This window comes from Lissotriton helveticus, chromosome 12, assembly GCF_964261635.1.
Source record: "Lissotriton helveticus chromosome 12, aLisHel1.1, whole genome shotgun sequence".
NCBI classification, from domain to species: domain Eukaryota; kingdom Metazoa; phylum Chordata; class Amphibia; order Caudata; family Salamandridae; genus Lissotriton; species Lissotriton helveticus.
In genome coordinates this window covers 192,964,066-192,988,220 of record NC_136073.1, presented here as the reverse complement: position 1 = coordinate 192,988,220, position 24,155 = coordinate 192,964,066, and the positions used below count along the sequence as shown (strand labels likewise).

Sequence of the window (24,155 nt, the reverse complement as noted above, 5' to 3'; positions counted from 1 at the left end):
GCCTGCATGTGCCAATGGACATAAACCTGCAGTATACACACGGTCATAAGACCAAGAAGTCTAAGAACCATGCATGCTATAACTCCGGATCAAATCAAATCAATCAATCCGGATCAAAATATCACTATCATATATGGAATGTGTCATACTTGTTGTATGGGTGGAAAAGATTTAAACTCCATCATATTCAGTACCGCTTCTATAAAAGGACTCCTCAGCACTGGTCAAATATGAGGTTTCAGCTCTCTGATGGAGAACCCTGGGAAGATAGCAACAAGCAGTTAGCCTGCAACTGACTGATCGGTCCACTTTCAACAGTTAGTCATTGAAATATGGGAATCCCCAACCAGTTAAGATGGGTTTCAAAAATAGCCATCAACTTTATAAATACCTTGGGGGGGCACAAGTTTATGCGAGAAATCACCTATGGGACTGCAGGACAGGTACATGAACATATACAATCTGCAAGTTCCCCCTCCCAAAACAATGGGAAGAATTGGACCTGCTTGGTAGTGGGAAAGGGATGACGATCATTTTGTTTTTGGCCACTTCCTCTGCCATGATCCCTGGCACTTCAAAAAGAGCTAAATGAGCAGAATTAACTTTCTCTGTTGGTAAGTATGGCTTGTTTCCAAAAGAATACCAGCCTTTTGGATGTTGATTTAAGAGCCTGTAAAGGCCAGGATAGGATACTAGATAGAACTTTAAATACAATAGAATGAATGAATTTGTAACATGGCTTTTCTGCCTTCTGTTACTTTGTAAATTAGTCTGAGATTGTTAACGTAGCTCTAGACCACATTTAAATGTGTGTGTTATTTATATTTGCTGTTTGAAGTACGTACAGATAATGGCTAAAAATACCGGTTTTAAGTGATTTTTGTACTGGTTGAGATGGTGCTAGTAGAAAACCAAACAGGAGTTACCCCTGAATTTCCAGTACTGTTGATGAAACTGGCAGGCTGTTGAGATTTAAGCCCAAGGAGTGAGCTGTTACCAGCTACCTTTAAACTGCTCAGAAGAAGAAACAACGATCTAACAATTACTTAAGTAAGCAAAAGGCATATCGATATGGGTTTTCTGCATGTCCCCAGAGACACCTACGGCACACAAGGTGTGATTGCAAGTCACCACACTAGTGCCCATAACACAACCCGCACAGGCAGGGGTGTTCATTCCAGCCAGTAAAATGTAACCTGGACACATTCTGTAGGCTGTTGACGCCATGGGAAAACACATATCAAAATTCCAAAGGAGAATGGGCAAGACCTAGCTTGCCATATCCTAGAGTGCATATATGTGTGTTCTACAAAAGGATAATATTCAGATTCCACACGGCTATACTGATAGAAGAGAAGAACGTGAACAAATGCCTTTAATTCTCTGTCAGGTCAGGCAGAAGGGAATGCAATTGGGTGCACTGTGCTGGCCACAGCCTTCACTACTAGACTTCAAATGTTGGATCCTGTATCAAGAGGACCAGATCTCCTGTAGCAGGCTTACATGGTCTAGAAATGGGGAGGTTTACCACTCGCAGCAAATATGTTTTTGGCCATGGAACCGATCACATTTCTGCCAGTGCTTCACTGAAAGGTAGTTAAGGCTATGAAGTTGAATGGACAGGTTGTAGAATTCTGTAAGCAAATTAACTTAGGTTTCCACAGTTGGCAACTGTAACTCATACATATCTGCAGCCTTATGAACCACTATGGCAAAGGAAATACTTTCCATGGTGGGGGGCCCAATTCAGTGTCTGGAGAGGTATCAGGACCACATGCATTTTGAAGGTATCCAGGCAAGCATCCGTATAATGAGGGAGCAACAAATTGCCTCCCCATCATCCTCGTTAAGAGGTACACTCTCTAGGTTCGGTATGGTATAAGAGTAAGAACCAAATAGGTCCACAAGGCATTGAATAAAGATACTGAAGCCGAGGCCCCGGCACTGCTGGAGACTCCTCCCACACCAAGGTCTGAGCCTTTGTAAACCAGTAGGCGAGACACTGGTTGAGACCTACCCGAACTCTACTCCTGATCAAAAAAATTACTACAGACTGGCAATACTTAAATGCTTACAGGGAAGGAGTGTGTGGTGCAGTCTGGCACTGGGACCAAGTGGAGGCCAAACCATGTTAGTTAGAACCCAAGGAGGCCCCACTAGTGGAAGTCCAACTGGGGATTGGCGGAATCATGGGGCCGGAGGGCACTACAGGGGGACCTATAATTATTCAGAGAAACTGCAGCATAGCCTTTGAAGGCCTCTATGGGCTGCTCATTAAAGATGGCCTGGGAAATTCGGGGTATATCAGTCCCCAGTGTGGAATAAAGCTGGAGTCAGATGACTGGTGCAGAGTCAGGCTTTTTGAAACCTGACTGCATGGTCTTTCCCTGGCGAATCAGCCATGGGGAGATGAGATTTGTCCTTTGCATTCATCTTGGGCTTAACAGAGAATGGAGACCTAGACCGCAACTAGGCCTGTGAGCATGTTGGGCCACTTTGCCTGGCATCAGCAACATATAACTTTGGCTCCGACTCCTGGAAGGTTTTTAGCTGCATTAGGGGCATTTGTCAAATTACCTCAAATCATACTTTGATCTGAGACTCTAAAGACAGAATCAATGTAGGTCCATAACAGACATCTGCTTTACTGCAAAGGGGGTGGGGTTGGGGAGCTGGGGGGGTGTTAAGACATTTCTCTAACACATTGTCACTGCAACTATCTTATTGGATGTTGCTGAAGAACAACATTTTTTTTAGAAGCTCAGTTCTGGATCTGCATCAAAGGGCTCAGAAAATCAAGAACAGAAGGCAGCGTGCAGGTGTAATACCTACATACGACTCCATGCCATCACTGCTAGTAGCAGGTTGAAGCCACCATAGAGTCCAATGGCATCACCTACCAATTTGTGAGGGCATTTGATGGAACTAGTACAGGATCCAATCTGGCACCTGGGTGAATTGGAAATGTGTTTAATCTGTGGTTAGAAGTACCCATTAGAATGTAAAGATTAATATAAGAAATTATTTAAACAGACGAAATTGATAAACAATAGTGGTCCATAAACAGAAATGTGGTCTCAAAATACTGAATAAAAATTAAGTATATTCAAAGAACATTATAGATAAACAAGAATAATCATTTCGACTAGTTGAGGCAAGCAACCTACCCATCATCAATTTGATCTTTCAGGTTCAGTCCATTAGATGATAATTTACTTCGCCTCTGAGAAAAAAAAATAACTATAAATTAGTAAAATTGCAGCTGTAATAAAGTTGTTCCGTGCTCAAGCCTCACTTTTTATTTACCTTCTGATGCTTATCGGCTTTTCCTTTAACCTTTTCCTTTCCATTTTCATTCTCTTTGTTTTCTTCATTTTCTTCAGCACCACTTAGGGTCTTCTGGGATCTTTTCAGCATATTGGTTTTCTCTGACTCAGACAATTTGTTCACCATTTTTCTAGAATATTGACAAATAGATGTACTTTACCACTGGGAAACGTTTTCCAAGTGAAGTGAAATATTATAATTATCTTTCACTCAACAAAAGACACTACCCAAATCTTAGTAACTATGAAGGGAGTCAATTAATAAAACCAGCAACATTAATAGATTATAATAACCTAAAGTACCAAAAGAAGGAGATATCTATTCTGTTCAGAACATCCGTAACTTGGCTACTGATGAAGGGCATCTAGTTTATACTGTGACGTGTTTTTAACTAGAATCTCAATTGAAGGGCCCATCATCTAACATCCAGTTTCACAATTGGATTGAAAACTTGGCACTAGTAAACAGCAAATGCTGTACAATACTTCTAAAGTTCAAAGCACTTGAGACACACAATTGTTTTGGGTCTGATGACATAGTATACTAATCATACACTAAAGATCTGGATTTTGACCTCATGATCAGTTTAAATATCATGAGTTCCACTCATCTTTTCACCATTTTGATGTTTAATAAAATGCGTGCATCAGAGTTGAGCAGCAAATATGTTTAGTGCCAAGATGCCACTTGTGGTTAACACGCAATATACAAATACATTAGTTATTTAATGTGCTTCCACATTAAGTTTTCAACAGCATACTCAACTTTATTTCTGTAAGAAAGAAGAGCTGCTCACATAAAAGCCAGACAGCTTAATATCCCAATCCCATTGGGTTCTCTAAGCTCAGACCGGATAATATGACACTCCACCACTGTCATTGACCTTCTGAAGAACCGAATAGGGTGTGGATATTAAGCTGTGATTTATATATTATCACCTGGTATTTCCCTACAACATTAAAGAAGTAGTACTAGTGTTCCAATAATTTAGTGGAGAACTGATCCATTTTACACTTAGACTTTGATGTGGCATTGCTGTAAAGAAATACATTAACCCTAATGAAGTTCTCTCGGAGGATGAAACACGTTGGCTGGGACGGTTCTTTGAAGTATTGAAGAATACTAAAGAGAATTGTTTTGAGACTTCATACTACAGCTCATTGATATTGGTAAATAGTATATTGATACTACTGAACTTTTTGTACTTCATGAAAGGCGAGAAGAAACAATTAGAACAATTTCTACAGTACAAATGTTGGATTCTTGAGGCACTCCATATTCTGTGTTTTTTCTGTCTTAATGCATTCATGGTTAAAGAGAAGTTTGACCATTAGAGAGTGAGTGCAGAGCACTATGAACTTGAGGAACTAGCACATGTGCATCCAGCTGTCTTTAGCCAGAACTACTTTTGCTTTGGGATTATAAAAATAAATGTCACAATAACAAAAAATATAGATAAATACAATCAAACATAAACAAGAACTGGTGATATATATCAGACACAATTTGTTTGTACTCCATTGTGAGATGCTATTGACTTTTTCTAACTACATGTATATTTCACCAATCACAGAGGGAACTCCAATTTGTGTCACAAACATTAGGCAAGAGCGGACAGCTACAGAATAGGTATATTTAAAACCAGGTGAGTAGGAGAAACTATAACCAAGTGACAAATCATAAGAAACCATTGCTCCTGTGAGAAGCACAAAGAAAAGGGTGTTAGTGCAGATGTTTTAAGTAAAGTTTAGTTTATGTGTATTTCCATACTTACTCAAACTTTGGGCTAATTGGGAGAAACACAAGTCATTTAGTAGTAAATTTTGAACGAAAAAGTGTTACTTCTAATTGTCCATAAATATAAAAAAAATTGTGTCTTTTTGGGAATTTGTGTAATAAGCATAATAAGTATTTCCCAAAATGGGATTGATTACATTACATAATTAAAATTTAGCCCAGGCCAGGTAAGGATATATGGTGAAGACCAAGAAAAACAAATTAATGTATGAACACCAGCAGGGGTGTGGAGCAATGCACTGTGAAGGTAGCAAGAGAAGCCATGCAATGGAATTACGGTGAGAAAAAAAGAAATACAAAAAGAAAATTACTTCACGGAGAACCATTGGGGAATTCATAGCTCTGCATTGTACAAGCGGTAAGAGACTATGTCAGTGAGGAAGGCTAACCCAGAATAAGGGCTTTCAGCAGAAATACCGAAAAAGTAAACAAGGCAAGTGAAAACGTAGCAATGCCAGGCCTGGTGGTTCAGAGGACTAATGCATCCACTGCTGGCATCTGTGTTTAACCTCATCAGCACAGGTTCAAATCCTGATATGCATCAGTATTTCATCCTGTCAAGATTAATAAAATTAGTGGTGTTGGATAACAAACATCTGTTATTTTGGTTCCAAGACTCTCATTCAGGGTGAAGGTGTGATATATAAATGCAGTTTCTAAGAAATATAGTGCAGTGCTTGTAATTTAATGTGATTAAAGCTCCACTGAGCTCTACTCTGCTAGTGGAAAGAAAGAATTACCATTCGAGGCACCAAAAACCACCCTCTTTAGCGGCCTGAATTGGGGGGCATAGGTCAGTGTGTGTAACAATTCTTTTAACCAGTGTTTATGGCTTTCTTGACTTAAATTGGAGAAACTGCAGGAGACTATATAGAGTATATTGAGTGGATAAAAAGATAAAATGACAATGCTCATTGAGAATGGAGGTGCAAAAGACCCCATTTGGTTACATTGTTTTCAGAATTTCCCTGGGGAAGGTAACGACTGCCTGCTTAGACGAATACCTGCTTCGCTGCCCTCACTTGCTCTTTCGGAAAAAGGTTCAAAATGGTGGTGATGTTATTTTTCTGGCTGCTCCCTTGATTACCTGTCAGAGGCAGACAACCCTCAGTAGAGGCATTAAGAGGAGTCAGGATGGTAGAACTCTAAATAATAAAATACAATAAACAAAAGAATGTGAATAAATAATGTCTGGGTGAGAATGATGATTCTCAGATTAGCAAGGTTAGAGAATCAGGATTTCATTAAAGACACAGAGTCTAACATTATGCATAATCTTTTTATTTGCCACTCCTGAGCAGCCCCTTTATAGAACATCAAAACCAAAACAATCCAGAATTAGAACATAAGAGTCTATAAATGTCTCTTGCACAGAACAGACAGCCTCTTTAAATGCAATCCTGTGAAATAAAACTTCTGTCTTCTCCTGCTTCAGGGACCATTCAATCCACTTATTCTGTAACAAAGAAACTGTATACCTTAATAAATAATACAAACTTAACAATCTAGCATTGAACAAAACATACTCTCAAGAATAATACACTTTCTTATTCAATTATCTCAAATCAATCTAGTTTTAATAAAATAAATAAAAGAACCCCCTATTCTTTAATGAAATCCTGATTCTCTAGTCATGTTAATCTGAGAATCGTCATTTCATTACAAGACCGGAGGCTACCATTATGCATGTTGAAAGCCATTCAACACCACATCGGACATATGTTCAATTGGTCTAAAGTAAAGCTTCACAACCGTCTTCCCATTTGACCAATCTCGCACTTTCAAAATATTCTCCAAACTACTACCAAACAGACAACTCTTACTTGCCATTGCTCCCCTGATGGCATGAGCTTTAAAATTATCTATATTCACCCCTGCTTGTTCCATTACACATTTCGCCCATCTCGATATTGTTGCTGTACTTACCGCCCTATTTGGTTTAACAAAGGAAATCAACAACTGACGTTCTCCATCACTCCTATTCTCCACCATGCTACACTCGTACTCTCTAAAACAATCTACCACACACAACGTCTTGTAAAAAACAGAGGTCGACATTGTCTTAGTTCTTTTATGTATCCCAAAAAACACACCGTCAGGACTGAAATATTTCTTATTAACCTCTAAACACTTATCAGATACCTTTATACATCAATCAATCATTTGAAAGTGCCCTACATACCCGCGAGGGTCTCAAGGCGCTGGCGGAGGGGGCGCTACTGATCGAACAGCCAGGTCTTGAGTATCCTCCTGAAGATCAGCAGCTCTTGGGTCTGTTGTAGGTTCAGTGGGAGGGTGTTCCATGTCTTGGCGGCGAGGTGGGAGAAGGATCTCCCACCGGTGGTTGTTCTTCAGATGCACGGGACGGTGGCGAGTGAGAAGTCGGAGGACCATAGCTGGCGGTTGGGGATGTAGAAGGAGAGCAGTCTGTTGAGGTAGGCTGGGCCGGTCTTGTGGAGTACCTTGTGCGCGTGGGTGAGGAGCTTGAAGGATATCCTCTTGTTGACGGCGAGCCAGTGCAGGTTTCTCAGGTGGGGGGGTGATGTGGCCGTAGCGTGGTACGTCGAGGATCAGTCATGCCGAGGCATTTTGGATGCGTTGTAGTCGTTTGATGAGCTTGGTCGGGGCTCCCGCGTAAGGGCGTTTCCGTAGTCGAGTCTGCTGCTGACGTGGGCCTGGGTGACTGTCTTTCTTGTATCTGTCGGGATCCATCTGTAGATTTTGCGGAGCATGCGGAGGGTGTTTAAGCAGGAGGAGCAGACTGCCTTGACTTGCTTGGTCATTGACAGCGTTGAGTCGAGGATGATTCCCAGGTTGCATGAATGGTCGGTGGGTGTCGGGGCTGCCCCTAGTGCCGTTGGCCACCAGGAGTCAGCCCAGACTGAAGGGTTGGAGCCGAGGATGAGGACCTCCGTCTTGTCTGAGTTCAGCTTCAGACAGCTGGTCTTCATCCAGTCGGTGACGGCCTTCATTCCTTCGTGGAGGTTGGCTTTGGCAGTGATGGGGTCCTTGGTGAGAGAAAGGATAAGCTGAGTGTCGTCGGCATAGGAGATTATGTTGAGGTCGTGCTGTCGGGCTACGTGTGCGAGCGGGGCCATGTAAATGTTGAACACCGTTGGGCTGAGGGAGGATTCCTGGGGTACGCAGCAGAGGATCTCGGAGGATTTGTAACGGAATGGGGGGGAGGCGGGTGCTCTGGGTTCTGCCGGAGAGGAAGGAGGTGGTCCAATCCAGAGCCTTGTCTCGGATCCCTGCGGAGTGGAGGCATGCGCGTAGTGTGCGGTGGCAGACTGTCGAAGGCGGCAGAGAGGTCTAGGAGGATGAGTGTTGCAGCGTCGCCGTTGTCCTGCAGGGTCCTGATGTCCTCGGTGGTGCCAATGAGGGCAGTCTTGGTGCTGTAGTTGCTGTGGAACCCTGATTGGGAAGGGTCCAGGATTCTGTTTTCTTCGAGGTATCGGGTTAGCTGTCTGTTGACGGTTTTCTCGATGACCTTGGCCGGGAAGGGGAGCAGAGAGATGGGCCGGAAGTTCTTGAGGTCTCTTGGGTCTGCCTTAGGTTTTTTGAGCAGAGCGTTGATCTCGGCGTGTTTCCAGATTTCTGGGAAGGTTAAGGTCTCAAGGGAGCGATTGATGACGTTGCGCAGGTGGGGTGCGATGGAGCTGCTTGCTCTGTTGAAGACGTGGTGCGGGAATGGGTCTGACGGAGCTCCGGAGTGGATTGTGTGCATGTTCTTGATGGTGACATTGATACTAACGCTGGCCCAGGCTAGCAGGGGGTCGTGGTCGATGGTGTGCGGAGGGTCGGTTGTGTTGCTGTCTGTTGGGGCTGTCTGGGTGTTGAAGCTGTAGTGGATGTTTGCTATCTTGCAGTGGAAGAAGGTGGCAAGGGAATCGCACAGGGCTTGCGATGACGAGATGTCATTGGTGTTGGAGCTGGGGTTGGAGAGTTCCTTCACGATGTTGAAGAGCTCCTTGCTATTGTGCGCGTTGTTGTCAAGGCGGTCTTTGAAGGAGGTCCTCTTGGCCGCCCTGATGAGGTGGTGGTGGTTGCGGATGGCGTCCTTCTGTGCTGTGTGGCTGTCCGGAGTTTGTTCACTGTGCCATTTCTTCTCTACTTTCCGGCAGGTTTGCTTGGAGGCTACGAGTTCTGGGGTGAACCAGCTTGCCCTCTTGCTGGTCTCTCTGTGGGGGGGGGGGGTTTCTTCAGCGGACAAGGGTGTTGGCACAGTCCTCGACCCAGCGTCTGAGGCTCTGGGCAGCGGCGGTGTTGGAGGGTTCGGTAGGTGGGCTGAGAGCGAGGTTTGCGTGAAATCAAACACGATAGGTCACCAATTTAATAGAAATATTCTTATTACTTAGAAACCTATTTAAAGGCCAATCAAAAAAAAAATTCAAAACCAAATTAACGTCCCACATTACTTCATAACCAGCCCTAGGAGACCTTTTCAACCTCATTCTCTTTAAAACACTACACACCAAAATATTCCATCCTACAGATCTTTCTCCTTCAAAAGCATGACCTGCTGAAACTGCAGATCTATAACAATTAATAGTACGATAACTCAAACTCCTATTAAAATTTTCCACCCAAAATTTTACTAACTCTACAACAGGGGCCTCCACGGGATCCAAACTCAGTTCCACGTACCAATGCTCCCAAATCTTCCAAACTCTTTTATTCCTCCTCCTTGTTCCTGAAGCCCATGACTCTGAATAACTCTGCAGCATTCTGCGAAAGTCCGTCGAAAGTACTGGACCCCTGATACCTTCCAAACAAGAAGGTCCAACACACAGTTCTGACTTAGAGGATAAACCTCTCCTAACCCGTTCACCAGCATACCCTCTTCTGCTTTCATCAGAAGGGGACCCTCGCAAGCTCCAGCATAGCCGGAAACCAAGCTTATGACACCCAAAACGGAGTTACCCACTCCAAATGACAACCTTCTCCTCTCACCTTCAGCAATACCCTCCGAATCATAGCAAAGGAAGGAAAAGCATAACCCTTCACATTCATCCAATTCTGCTGAAATAAGCCCATTGCTGCTGCTTCCAGATCTGGAAACTAACTGTAAAATTTCTCCAACTGGCGTGTCAACCTGGTTGCGAACAGATCCACTTCCAGAGGACCCAAAACTGCCTGAATTCTCCTGAAATACTCTGAACCCAACATCCAATCACTGTAATCCTTCATGTGTCTTGAATTCCAATCCACGATTACATTCCATACCCCTGGAAGGTATTCTACTCTCAGAGAAATCTTGTTCTTTAGACAAAACATCCATAACTCTTTCACTACATCCGACAGCATCGTTGCTATGCAACCTCCCAGCCTATTTATGTAAGCCACTGCTGAAATATTGTCCATTTTCATAAGACCGGTCTGACCCTGCAACTTCTCCTCGAAACTCTTCCAAGCATACCAACCTGCTGTTGAATCTAAATAATTCATATGCTGATCCTTCCCCCTTCCTTGACCAGGCACCGCCCATCTCCTGAAGTCCCAACTGAGCCTCCCATCCTGAAAGACTGGCATCCATCTCCAAAACCACATCCGGAAGGCAACCAAAAATTGCTCTCCCATTCCATACCTCCAAATTGTGAATCCACCAATCTAACTCCTCCTTTGCTACCAAATCCCAAACTATTTGGTCCCCATACCATAAACCTGTTCTCAACGCCTCTGCTTTCACACTTTGCAAAGCTCGATAATGCAGGGGGCCAGGGAAGATTGCTTGTATGGACGTAGAAAAAAGATTTAAAATCCTTGCCAACTCTCTCAATGTCAAAGACTTTCTCTTCTGTACCCTCAGAACTTCCTTCTTAATCAACTTTACCTTCTTCTCCGCTTTTCTCAAAACCTCTTCAACAGAATCTATTGTTGAACCCAGAAAATATAAATTCTGCATTTGTATCATAATCGACTTCCCATGATTTATCACAAAACCCAAATTCTTTAAAATACCTACTACATCTTTGAGTTGATTCTTCAGTTCCTCCGCATTCTGTGACATCATTAATATATTGTCTAAATACACTATGAAACGATATCCTCTCTCCCTGAAATAAGCCACCACCACACGCATCAACTTTGTAAAACACCAGGGAGCTGATGAAAGGCCAAAAGGCATGCAAATAAATTGATATAATTGGCCTCTCCACCTGAACTGTAGATATTTTACTGTTTTCCCCCATTGGAATATTGAAATTGGCAGCCTTTAAATCTAGCTTCACCAACCAATCTTGTGACTGCAAGATGTCCCTTCGAAGGTGATTTCCTTCCATTTTGAAATGTGTGTATATTAAGAACCATTCAGATTTCTCAAGTTTATCACCGGTCTCCATCCATTTTCTTCCACCAAAAACAATGTGCTTGCAAACACCTGCAAATGATCTTCCACCATACATATTGCTCCTTTTTATAACATTTTTCACCTCGAAGTCTACAATGTCTACTTGTTCCGGTCTCAAAATCAATTCTTTTGGCTCTTAAGTCTGAACTGGTTGTTGTAGAAAATCTATTTTGAAACCATGTACTACATTTAAAACCCAAGGATCCCTTGTTCTCTTCTGCCATGCCTTTATAGAAAACCTTAATCGTCCTCCTACTTTTTCATGGGGAAAACCAGAAATAATATGCAAACTCACCTCGAGCTCCTTGTACAGATTGACTTATTCCTCTCGTACTTGGGAATCTTCCTGCTTGAGAAACCTTGGAAACCCCTTTCTGATACTTTACTGTTACAACTGTACTGGGACCTCTAACTCCTCGCCAGCATGCGGTCCCTGTCTAACAACCCACACAAAAACACTACCAAACACTCTCCTCATGTTTGTTTGTGCTTTATAAAGCGCTGTAAATGTGGACACATGTTTCCCTAGCCTCTTAACGAACCCTTCTCCAAAAAGTAAACCGTTCAGGTATTCACTTGGCACTTTATTCGCTATATATCCCCCCACTTAGGGTTGATCTTCATTAAAACAGTTTTACGCCTTTTACTTAATAAGCCTGCATTGGCATTACCCAAAAACACCATAGCCCTCTGGCTCCATCCACGTAATAATGTATGCCTCTTCCGCCATATCCATTATCTTCGCTAATGGACCTAGAATATCTAATAAATGATCCTGCCACTGTTTCAAAGACCTCTCCAAACCCTGTCTCAGATCCTTCCCTAGTTTAAATAAGTAAAATATTGAATCTGGATCCAGATTAGAAGTAGAACAAATATTTCCATGTATTTGAAGTCTTGAACACACTTCTTGTAAAACACTTCTCACCTCTTTTCATTGGTCTTCTCACCCCATGTTTGATAAACTTTGCCACATGATCCAATGGCCACCAGTCTGCACTTCTAGGGTGCCTTATGCCACTTGGATTAAACATTTCCTCTCCAATAGGATCTCTTAATACTGTCTTTGAAGTGGAGAGTTGATCATTTTTTAGATCATTAAGATAGTCATAATCCACATCCAAACCCAATTGATCAAACTCTCTCATTCCTATCTTCATTACAATCATCCACCTCGATACCATACTCCTTGCCGGAGTAATCCTGTGTGCCGCTAAGGACACCTTTATTTCGCATGCCTCGAAGGGCATCTCTTCTTTGAGTTTAACCCATCTTTCCCGTTTTTCCCAAATTTTTTAGTCTTTCTTGCCCTCTTAGATGGCCTTTTCTCACCTCTCTCCTCCTCCTCTTCTGAATAAGAAACTCCTCCTCAGATTTATTTTCCTTCTGTTCTTTTATCTATCAAAATTTCCACCACCTCCCTTATAGAACTCTTCATCTCACATTGAATACGTCTCCTCAGACTCTCCTCACTTACTCTGCCTTCTACAACTTGCTGATTTACACTAGCTTCCTCAGCAGGCACCCTAACCAATTAAACGCTACTTAAATCCTAAAATACTCCTAAAAATCACTGTAGACTGAGACCTCCCCTCAACAATCGTTCTGATTTGAAAGCGAATGCCAAAACCAGCTTTTTTTATTAATCCTCTCACGCGTACACTATCCCTTATTTCCTATATTCTAAACTACACCTTAATGTGCCCAATTCAATATGGTCACCACTCTCTCGCGAGAGTTTTCCACCCAATCCGTGCACAAATTTACTCTGTGGCCTCATCCATAGTCAGGGCATCATCTCTACGTGTATTGTGCACGCGCGTTTGTCAGTTACAGCAAATAGGCGCATGTGCCTCCATACGCAAAGCAATCTCCTTAAATAGATCGTTTGCCACTGAAATCTGCACGCGAACAGTCTCCCAATGCGCGCTGCCTTCAAAATAACAGTTCTCAAGCGATCCTCAATAATAAACCTAAAAAAAAGACACAATAAGCACCTAAACTGAACCCTAATTCATATATTTAACCAATACATCCCAAATACGATGCAGCCGTTTTTAAAACTATTTTTAATAAATAAACAAATCCACAACGAGTGAAAAACACAAAACATACACACTGTTTCTATAAATTAGAAATGTACCACACACTCTACTTAAGCAATCAAATGTAACCAAATAAAAACAATATGACAAATGAAAGTAATCAGAGTAAATAAATGTATTCATCTGAGTAGGAGCAGCATTTAAAAGAGGCTGTTCTGTGCAGGAGACATTTATAGATTTATGTTCTTATGGATTGTTATGGTTTTGATGTTCTTTAACCCCTCGCTGCGGCGGCTATTCCGCTGCAGCGCTAAGGGGGAGGCGGGGCCGCGCGGCGGTCCCGTGCTCGTGACGGAACCGCTCCGTCACAGCCCACGGGCGAGCTGTGCTTATGACGGAACGGTTCCGTCATGGCCCCGCCCGCCTAATAGAACCTTCAGCGCAGGTGCGGAATTCGCGACGCGCAAGCGCGGCGAGCGGGCCGTGACGGAACCGTTCCGTCACCAGCACAGCCCACCCGAGGCTCGTGACGGAACGGTTCCGTCACGAGCATGGGAGGGGTTAAAGGGGCTGCTCAGGATTGGCAAATAAAAAGATTAGGCATAATGGTAGCCTCAGGTCTTGTAATGAACTCCCATCAACCATCTATGCACTCCCGATGACTGGTAAAAGTGAAAATGTAATGCAGAGAGGCAAAAAAAAAAAAAAAGCATGCATTTAACACATCTCACTCATACTAAAAATCATGGTGAGAGATCTATGCTACAGGGGTGGGACAAACAGGAATTGAAGCAGTCAAAGCCATCCAGTAAGAGCCTGCAGTTGAAGGAAAAGTGTGGAATACAGGCGGACCATACTAAGACCAAAAAACACATTGTACAATAAATATGAAAAACTGCTATATTCTTTCAAAAAGAAAAAAAAGTAAAAACGTAATTATATACTTAGCTTTGATATTTTTGTTCATGATTTTATTGTAGTCACATTTTTGGACTCAATTCTATGGTAAAAGGATAGAGTTAATGGTCTTATTCCATAGTCATAGGGTAATGATGATGTTGAAACGTGGATGGAAAATAACCATCTTTCACAATTTATTTTTGCTTGTAAATATGGTTATCATCATGAGCTTCACGATATATTGATACATATGTTTAACACATATCCCGATGCATTTCGGGCAAGGCCCTTCGTCAGGGGATCAATCTACAGAAAAAATCAAAAAACCACATTATAATCGCTTGGAGATCAGTGCTAACAAAAACAGTACGAAAAACTGCAAAAATATTCTAAATAAACGTGGTACATGCAACAAAAGTAACGCGGATAACCGCCTTGTCCGTAATCCATATAAAGTATAGAGTGTTTGTGATCACCGAAAAAGTGCGAGCAGGGTCAAAGGAACGGCGTGTTGAGTCGGGTAATGTCCCCTTACGTTAAAAACCCATAGAGAGCAAAGCAAGTAACGTATGTGAAAATGGCTCGTGAAACTAAAGGAGTCTATCAAGCATAATACAACCCCAGTGAGGGTACTTACATGTGTACCGCTGTGTTTGGACTCAGCCGAGTTCCAAAAAACGATCAACCACTGTGTCTAAAAGGATAGACATAAAAGAAGGTACCGGGTGACTAAACACAAAGAAAGGACATGCATGAAAGAGATAGAGAAATGTGTGTGGATTTTAGACGCCATGATGGAAAATGTAAAAGTCAAAGAGTGAATGTGTGAGACCCAAGTGGTAATAGACTAAAACAGGATCCAGTAAGGTTAGAAATGGAAACAATATAATTATAAATAACAAAGAAATTCAATGCGATCATTAAGTCCGTTAGGGACCATCGTGGAAAAATAAATCTCCGATGTGCGCTGTGACCTGTTGTTGGTAGAAGGTGGTGTCCATTATTACAAGGGCGCCGCCTTTGTCTGCATTTTGGCAGGTAATGTCCGGATTGTCTGCTAGTTTGTGTAGAATGTTTCTCTCTCGTCGAGAAAGATTCCCATGTCTCTCCGATTGTAAGAACGGTAGGTTCAAGATTTCTTGTTTGACCAAGTTCTCAAAGGCGTCAATTATCTTATGGCTTTGGGGTGCCAGAAAGGTGCTGTGTGGTCGCAATCCTCGCAACATGTCTTCCTCCTGTGTCAAGATAGGGCAAATGTTTTGGAAATAGTGTCTCAGGCGCATATTGCGTACAAGTTTAAATATGCTGACTTCAAGTTCCAAGGTGTTGGTATGTATGTCACACCGAAAGGAAGATCCGCATAAGGATCCTTGAACATAAAAGTAACATTCGCACAAAGAATCTCAAATCCACCATTGCCACCCACTTCATGGAGAACAGACACACAGTGGCACAACTCAAGTTTCAAATCTTGGAACAAGTCCAGCAGACACCTAACAACAAGAACACGCTTCTCAAGCGTGAGAACTATTGGATCCGTTATTTATCCACGATGGTCCCTAACGGACTTAATGATCGCATTGAATTTCTTTGTTATTTATAATTATATTGTTTCCATTTCTAACCTTACTGGATCCTGTTTTAGTCTATTACCACTTGGGTCTCACACATTCACTCTTTGACTTTTACATTTTCCATCATGGCGTCTAAAATCCACACACATTTCTCTATCTCTTTCATGCATGTCCTTTCTTTGTGTTTAGTCACCCGGTACCTTCTTTTATGTCTATCCTTTTAGACACAGTGGTTGATCGTTTTTTGGAACTCGGCTGAGTCCAAACACAGCGGTACACATGTAAGTACCCTCACTGGGGTTGTATTATGCTTGATAGACTCCTTTAGTTTCACGAGCCATTTTCACATACGTTACTTGCTTTGCTCTCTATGGGTTTTTAACGTAAGGGGACATTACCCGACTCAACACGCCGTTCCTTTGACCCTGCTCGCACTTTTTCGGTGATCACAAACACTCTATACTTTATATGGATTACGGACAAGGCGGTTATCCGCGTTACTTTTGTTGCATGTACCACGTTTATTTAGAATATTTTTGCCGTTTTTCGTACTGTTTTTGTTAGCACTGATCTCCAAGCGATTATAATGTGGTTTTTTGATTTTTTCTGTAGATTGATCCCCTGACGAAGGGCCTTGCCCGAAATGCATCGGGATATGTGTTAAACATATGTATCAATATATCGTGAAGCTCATGATGATAACCATATTTACAAGCAAAAATAAATTGTGAAAGATGGTTATTTTCCATCCACGTTTCAACATCATCATTACCCTATGACTATGGAATAAGACCATTGGGTCCTGTTTACAGTTGTGCGCAGGGGTGTTCTCTCCCCAGATGGGGGAGCTGCTTCTTTTCATGTTCGAATCCACCGCTCTGGCCAGACGGTGATTATCCCCAGCTGCACGCTTCAACTCTGAAAAACATTATTACATCAGATTATACTTTGCTGTGCGAGCTCCTCATTTCTTTAAAAGGATAGAGTTTACATTTTTTGGGGGTAGGAGAGATCCAAAATCCCTCTCTCTCACTCATAGTCCTCACCAAAAGTAGTTTTAGAAAACAGATGATGCACGCTGGTGCATTTCAAAAGTAATCAGTGATAAAGAGAATACAACAACCACAATAAGGCATCTTCCTCTTATCTCTGCCACTCAAACTAATTGGATTCTTACAAAGCATTCAAGTTTCAAATGTGTCCCTTGTCCAAACTACTTTTCTTTCATATCTACCCCTCGTTTCATTCAACTGCTCCATTTTGCTAACGTGCCCCAGGTATTCTTCCCTTTATCTTACTACACAATGTGTTTTATAACTGATATACGTCAGATTATGAGGATTCGGACATTTAAAGGGGATTTCAAGAGGAGACTAATAACTGAACCAATGGTTTGCGTAAACACCACAACTGGGCGTCAGATACAGTTGAATGTAGATGCTTTTCTACACTGCTCCTAGATAGGACTGGCTGTTTATTGCCCAGAATCCAGGGTGATATACAACTAAACTCAGAGCTGCTCAAGAAGAGAAGACTGGAAAAAAACAATTTTTTTCTCCAAGAACTGGATTACAGGTTAAAACAAAAAACTGAAGGCAGGCAATGAGCAAGCAGGGAACAAAGGAAGGATAACTGGATGAAGGCAACTGCTCAGACTGATCTAGAGTAACAAATAGTTGTGTGATGAGGTGAAACTCAGCATGAGCCTCCATATATAGGTGGCTGTACTTTGTGACTTCGTATTTAGTTGAGGCCATCTTGAATTTGATGGTTACATGAAAAAGAAATGGTCAGCAAAAACAAAGTATGCCATTGCACAGCAACCAAATTTAGGGTAAAGAATCAAGGTACAAAACTGGCAAATAATCTCCAGCAGAGGCTGCCAAAATGTCACTGTCAGAAAATGCGTTGCACACAGCAGTAACATTGATGCCGATAACAGGATTTGCTGACCATTTTAAAGGGGAAAAATGATGTAATGAAGACTCCTCCAACATGGTCACGAAAACAAATAAAAATCTTGTCCGTAATTCATCATTAAATGCGTGCGTAATGGTTGTTATGCCTGCCCCGCTGGCACCTCTATGACAACATAGAAGGGTGGGGCAACCCATGTTAAGCCAAACCAATTGCACAGCAACAACAAGCCGCTTTTGGCTTCGTTTAAATAATACATCATTTCTCCATTTTTTTGTCCATTGTTTAATCCATATATTCTGGGGGATGAAGGAAGGAAATTGTGTTGAAAAGGGATTTGTTGTTTTTGTAAAAATGAGGGGTTGTTATCTACATTGCGCAGGAAGGGGGACCTGCAGAATTATATTTTAACGAATGGATATATCATTCCGTAAATCTGACGACTGTTTAGAAGAGTGATTTGATATTGAATAACGTGTACATGTGGTGGTCATTATTTCTTTATTATTGTCATTTGTAGTGTTCCCTGACGAAGGGCAGTGCGGTGCCCGAAAATGCATTGGACTTTTAATAAACATTGCTTTGGACGAACCTCTGCATATGTCATGTTTGAACTTGAGGTCCGGAGGGCACAGTCTGAACACCTAGAAACTTAAGAAAATGGCAGAACAAACCTAGTGTGTGGATTGGAGTTGGAATTATATACAGTTATAGTCTAATAATGAAGGACAGAAAATATGTATCAAACAATGGACAAAAAAATGGAGAAATTATGTATCGTTTAAACGAAGCCAAGAGCGACTTGTTGCTGTGTGATTGGTTTGGGGTAACATGGGTTGCCACACCCTTCTACGGTGGTTACAGTAAGACAGAGGGAGAAGGTTAGTCAAGCTATTGGGGACCAGCAAGCAATTGGGAAAATACTTGTTGCCCTGGGAGAGTCAACTACTGTTGGTACTAAAGGGTCCCAGCCAGTAGAGTCGACTGCATGAGATTAAGATTCTTTTGAAGGACTTAGTGCAGCAGGAAAGTGAGTTGTACCCAGAGACAGCTGGTCCAGAAAAGGTGTGATCCTGAGACATTGTCTATCTGCAGGACGAATACCACAAACAATTCCTAAAAGTTCTGAGCAGTCTGATCGGAGTGACAGTGATGAGAGAACAAAAAGAGCAAGTGTCCAGCAAAAAATACTCATCTACTGAATGGACTTCTCTAGCAGCTAATGAATGGGAACAAGAATTCTATACCTTTTGCTTTAACAATACGATTCTACCTGAACCTCCTTCAAACAAACTGTTGTGGATTTAAATATCATCCTAAAAAAACAATTTGGTCAAACTACCATAAAAGTGCAATACAGGCCATATAAAGGCATTCTTTATTTTTTAAGTGTTAGAAAGAGCATGGGTTACATAGTGGGGACATCAATTGGATGTTGGTCTGCATTACAAGCAGGATATAAATTAGCTGTTTAGTATACAGATTACGGCAAAGACAACAAAAACCACTACATAGCCTTTAAAGAACTAACTGGGTCCACTATGTTGCTGAAATGCTCCTAATGCCCTAGAAATAAAATCCTTTATACATTCCAAGTCAAAAATAAAAAAATATGAGCCATCATATTGGGCTAAAAGCAGTTAACAGAATTAAAAAACCATCACAGATTCAGCAACCTCCTCATAATCGCCCACCAGTGGCTCAGGAACTTTGCGACTGAACAAGAAACCGCAGGTCAAGGGTCCAATCTAAGGATTTGCAAAGCTTCGCCATGGACATGTGTTCCCAGCTGCTTACCTATAGGCTTAAGCCACTTGGCTCCTGGGAATTAATTGAATTTCCATATTGCTGTACCACTTGAAGGACTAACAATTTATGTTAAATATACTCATCAATAAAACTGATCTGCATATTTTTCCATACTGAAAAGAACCATTGAACTGTGCTTTGGAATTTTTGTGCGAAACTTTGTTGAAATGCTCAAACCACTTGCAGCTATTTTAAAACTTTTTTTAGTTAAAAAATCGGGTGGAACCTAACACTGAAAATCTTGCTTGGATGCAAACGTATATATGCAAGAGTCTTTTCTATTATTGCTTTGATATTAGTCGCATTCCTGATTATTCAAACTTGCAGCATTATATACCCATAGAAGATCCTAATCATACAACTTCTTTTACAACTGTAAAAACTAATAGCACTGATTCTAATGCTTTAAGTGACAACATTTGACATTGTTTATTTTACGAAAACAGAATGCTCAGTAAATGTCTACACTAGCTTGCTGAATGACTACATAGATGCAATGGATGTTAGTGATTGCTACATATGTAAGCAATTGCATTCATTAGCAGCTGAAGTTGAAATCTTTCATAGTTCACCATTAACCTATGACATTTCTTGCAGTGTATTAATGAGCTTGTTTTAAGGCACTGACCAGTGCAGTATTATAATTCAAATGAAAATCTGATCTTTTCTGAACTTCCTGTACTAAAAAACTTAAATCCACAACCTGTAACTTTACTAGCTGAGACTATGGGATATCTGTTTAGACCAACTTAATCTTTGGACAAGGCTTATGCACGTAGAAATAACCTAATGTAAACTAGGAAGAGCTGAAAAGAAATTTATAGATTTAGAAGAAAATAGACAAGGTAATGAAACAAAACTACTGCACCTCCTAAACTAACTCATGGGAACTTACTGGAAGAACATAAAACAGTTAAGGAATTGCTACACTAGCTTAGCAACATAAAGGGAAGTTTGTATATATATAAAAAGCTCAAATATTAACACTAAACGTTTAGGTTTTAGTGAATATGAACATACACTTTATGTTTATGAGAACTGGGGAAGTTTGCCAGGAGCAGATCCTGTCCTTCCTGGAGTGCATTATAATTGCCAAATGGATAGCATGGAAATTGTAACTTGGGAATTGGGTTTCCAAAGATTTATCTTGTGAAACGGATTGAAGGAGAATTAAAAGAGACAAATGGCAGAATGAAGAGTGGTGAGTGCCAGTGAGATAATGGGCGATATTTTTGGCGCTTTAATACTTTCTGAAGGAGTAGCATTATACTTCCATAAAATTAGAAAACTTTCTACTATAGTTGAGAAATTAGCCACCAGTACAGCTGGAGGATTCTCGGTTGTAGACATTGAAATGTCAATTATATCAATGGTGATGCAAAATCAACTTGCCCTTGACAGGCTTCTCATGAAGGAGGGTGGAGTCTGTTGGTTGTTAAAGGTTCAACAGTGTTGTACCTACATACCGGATAAGAAAAACTAGATTAAAAATATTACAGACAAACAAAGACTTGAATGGGTTATAATCTGATTGTGCCTGGGAAGTGACGGGGAAAGGATTGTCAACTGTTAGCAACTAGTTGGTATCCTAGGTAATGGATTAATGATTTCTATCTTGAGGTACTAGTGGCGATCTCACTGTGCATAAGGCTGATGATACAGTTTATCAAATTCTGTAGGTATAGAAAGAATATGCAAGGAAAGAAAAGAACAAGCTCTGATCTTGAGGTAGAAGACGAACAGTAAAAATACTTTGATAAAATGAAAATTCTGGAAGAGTCCAGAAGAAAAATCCTGAAGAAAACAAAACAGTAATTTGTGATGATCTGATGTGGATTAAGTGTGAAGACACGATTCACCATCAAGGGGGGGGCTTGTACAGCGCAAAACCTTTTTATTCTTTTCACAACACAAAAAAACAGTTCTAACAAAATCCTACTGCACACTTTGTACACATCTGAAAAAATAACAATGAAATTGAGTAAAACTGAAGTACCATCACTGTAAAAAGAGTGCTTCGATTTGTAGAAAATGAAGATTTTTTAGAATAATCAATTTAACATGCTTATTAATTAATTACCTTATATTTTAACAAAGTCATAATGAAAGATAGACAAAAATGCTTTTTATGATGCAAAATTCAAATTGAGGCAGTATATCCATGTAACAGTTGAGTTTTAGGGTCTTATTAGGAGCCTCACAGTGGAAGTCGCCCAACCGCCCTATTAGGACTGGCGCCCTGGGACCACCCATCCATCGGAAACCACCAAAGAACCACTGTTCCCTGATAGTTACGTGGTGGTCCTTTGGGTGAGATATGCGTGGCTGGACTACCACAGGCCAACCAAGCATATTACGAGTTTCCTCTTTGCCATGGTTTTCATGATTAAAGGGCCCCTTGGTCCCTCATGCCATGTTGATGCACACAAGGGGTCCCAACAAATGCCCCCCCCTGTGTGCATGCACCCCAGTACCTGTGCAGCATGGATTGCTGCAGTCCATGCCATGTGGGTACTGCCTTTGACATTCCCATTGCTGTGCCCAATTTATGGGCACTGCCCTGGAAACACCAAAGAAACACCCGCTAGACCAGGAGGAAATTCCTGATATGACAGTCGGTTCGTACACAGGTTTGGCAGTGCAGGAGCAAGACAGTCTTGCACCACCTAACTCGTAATGAGGCCCTTACACAGAATTGTCCAAATATTAATAATGAGACATCTCTATTGCTTTCACTGTTATACACCATAGCAAATGAAATGTTGGTGCTATGTGAAAAAGCTTCATTTTATATGGCTGAATCTTTCAGCATAAATGCTTTACATTATTAGAGTGTTAAATTTCCTGAATCTATTATATAATTATGATGTTTAAGAACAGTTTGCTTGTATGTACTTTTAAACCTTTTGGTAGTAGCTATATTTACAGTTGAACATTTCTATGCACTAACGACTAACAAATGTTACAATTATTTTCTCATATGATGCTTGATTTATTTCATTATGCATGAACCTAATTAGGAGTTTCTTTCACTAAATAAGAAATTCTGACTTTGAATGCATTAAATTACCTTCCCCCTTAGGCCTGCATCATTTTTATAAGTTTGGTGAAATTTTGTTACGTTTCCTCAAATGCTGATTTATCTGTCTTTTTAACACAATATTTCTAAGTAAACACATTTTTCATAACTTCTTTTGTGGATGAAGTTATTGGAACTTGACTTTGACTTAATACATAAAGAACGTAGTAAATTTGTAAATTAACCTACGAGGACAGAATGGACAGTTGGTGAGCGACATGAGAAATATGTTTGAGTATCAATTTTGCACCCGGATTGCAGAAGAATGGATCACATGATGATCAGACCATTGTGGTGTGACAGTGTCATAGATTGACTATTTGGAGTAGAAAAAGTGGCTTTCCAATGAGGACAGAACCTCTCAACTCCCTACACAGCCCACTGCCCTCATGCCCTTGTGTGAGTGTTTGGGGGCGGGGGGGACCTTGTCTTTTCCTTTGGATCCATTGCAGATTCCCTTGTCTTTTTCCGTATGCTGATAAACTTAGCTGCTGGACGATTTGGAGCGGTCTGGTGAGAGATCAGACTAACTTTCCTGATTAGTGCTCCATTGCCACTGCCCATGCAGTTTCCTTGAGCTGACTTTAACTTGACCCTTTGCCGAATGCTAAGAACTCTTTTGAACCATCCTGCCTTTGTGGTGGTAGAAAAACCCCAACCTAAACTATCCTTCATATGGATTATTGTACTCAGCAATAGATTTTGCTAAATGTGTGGTGTTTATACATGTTTTACGACTCATGACTGAACTGTTTAAATTGTTAATTATATTAATTGATTTTGGATTTTTAATACAATTGACCAAATTATCTAAATTTGTTGGAGTTTTTCATTGTGTTTTTCAAAACATCAGTTTCTTTTGCTCTTCAGAGTAGCCACAGCAAGGCTTCAGATTTTTATGATTGTTAGATTGAACTTCTTTAGAAGGTCAAGTCTTCCAATTGCAATGCTCTTTTTCTATAGCATGGTTCTACGAGAAGAGTATTTGAACCAGATCTCTAATTTGTGAGTAGGCTACCAATTATTGACCAATTGGGTGGCAAATCTTTCAACAACCTCATTTCTCAACCCTCATTGTGATGAAGCAAGTTCAATTGGAGGACCAATGCCTCTGTGGATAAAGTATAGAATCTGAGAGAAGTGACTAAATTATTGTAATTCGTTATTGGGCCCAGAACTGAAAAGCTTACACTGCAACAGCACTAGAGGTCCCAATGTACCAAGTTATGAGATGCCTGAACAAACACATGGGGCTTGAGATGGTTGGAAATTGTACAGAGTTCACCTTTAAATGCATAGATGAAGCATACCATCACTGAATTGGGACACTGATATTCTTGGGGAAATTAGCACTAGAT

The 24,155-nt window shown here is 41.0% G+C and overlaps 1 protein-coding gene across 1 annotated transcript in view; it reads right to left on the bottom strand.

The window, feature by feature from the left end:
* Positions 1-24,155, bottom strand: part of LOC144799696 (DNA topoisomerase I, mitochondrial-like) — a 1,324,061-nt gene that overhangs the window by 1,098,071 nt on the left and 201,835 nt on the right. The window contains exons 7-8 of the mRNA XM_078671191.1: positions 3,307-3,457; positions 3,168-3,223 (exon numbers count right to left, since the gene is read on the bottom strand). Of these exons, the coding sequence (XP_078527317.1) occupies positions 3,168-3,223; positions 3,307-3,457 (207 nt within the window). The remainder of the gene's footprint in view (positions 1-3,167; positions 3,224-3,306; positions 3,458-24,155) is intronic.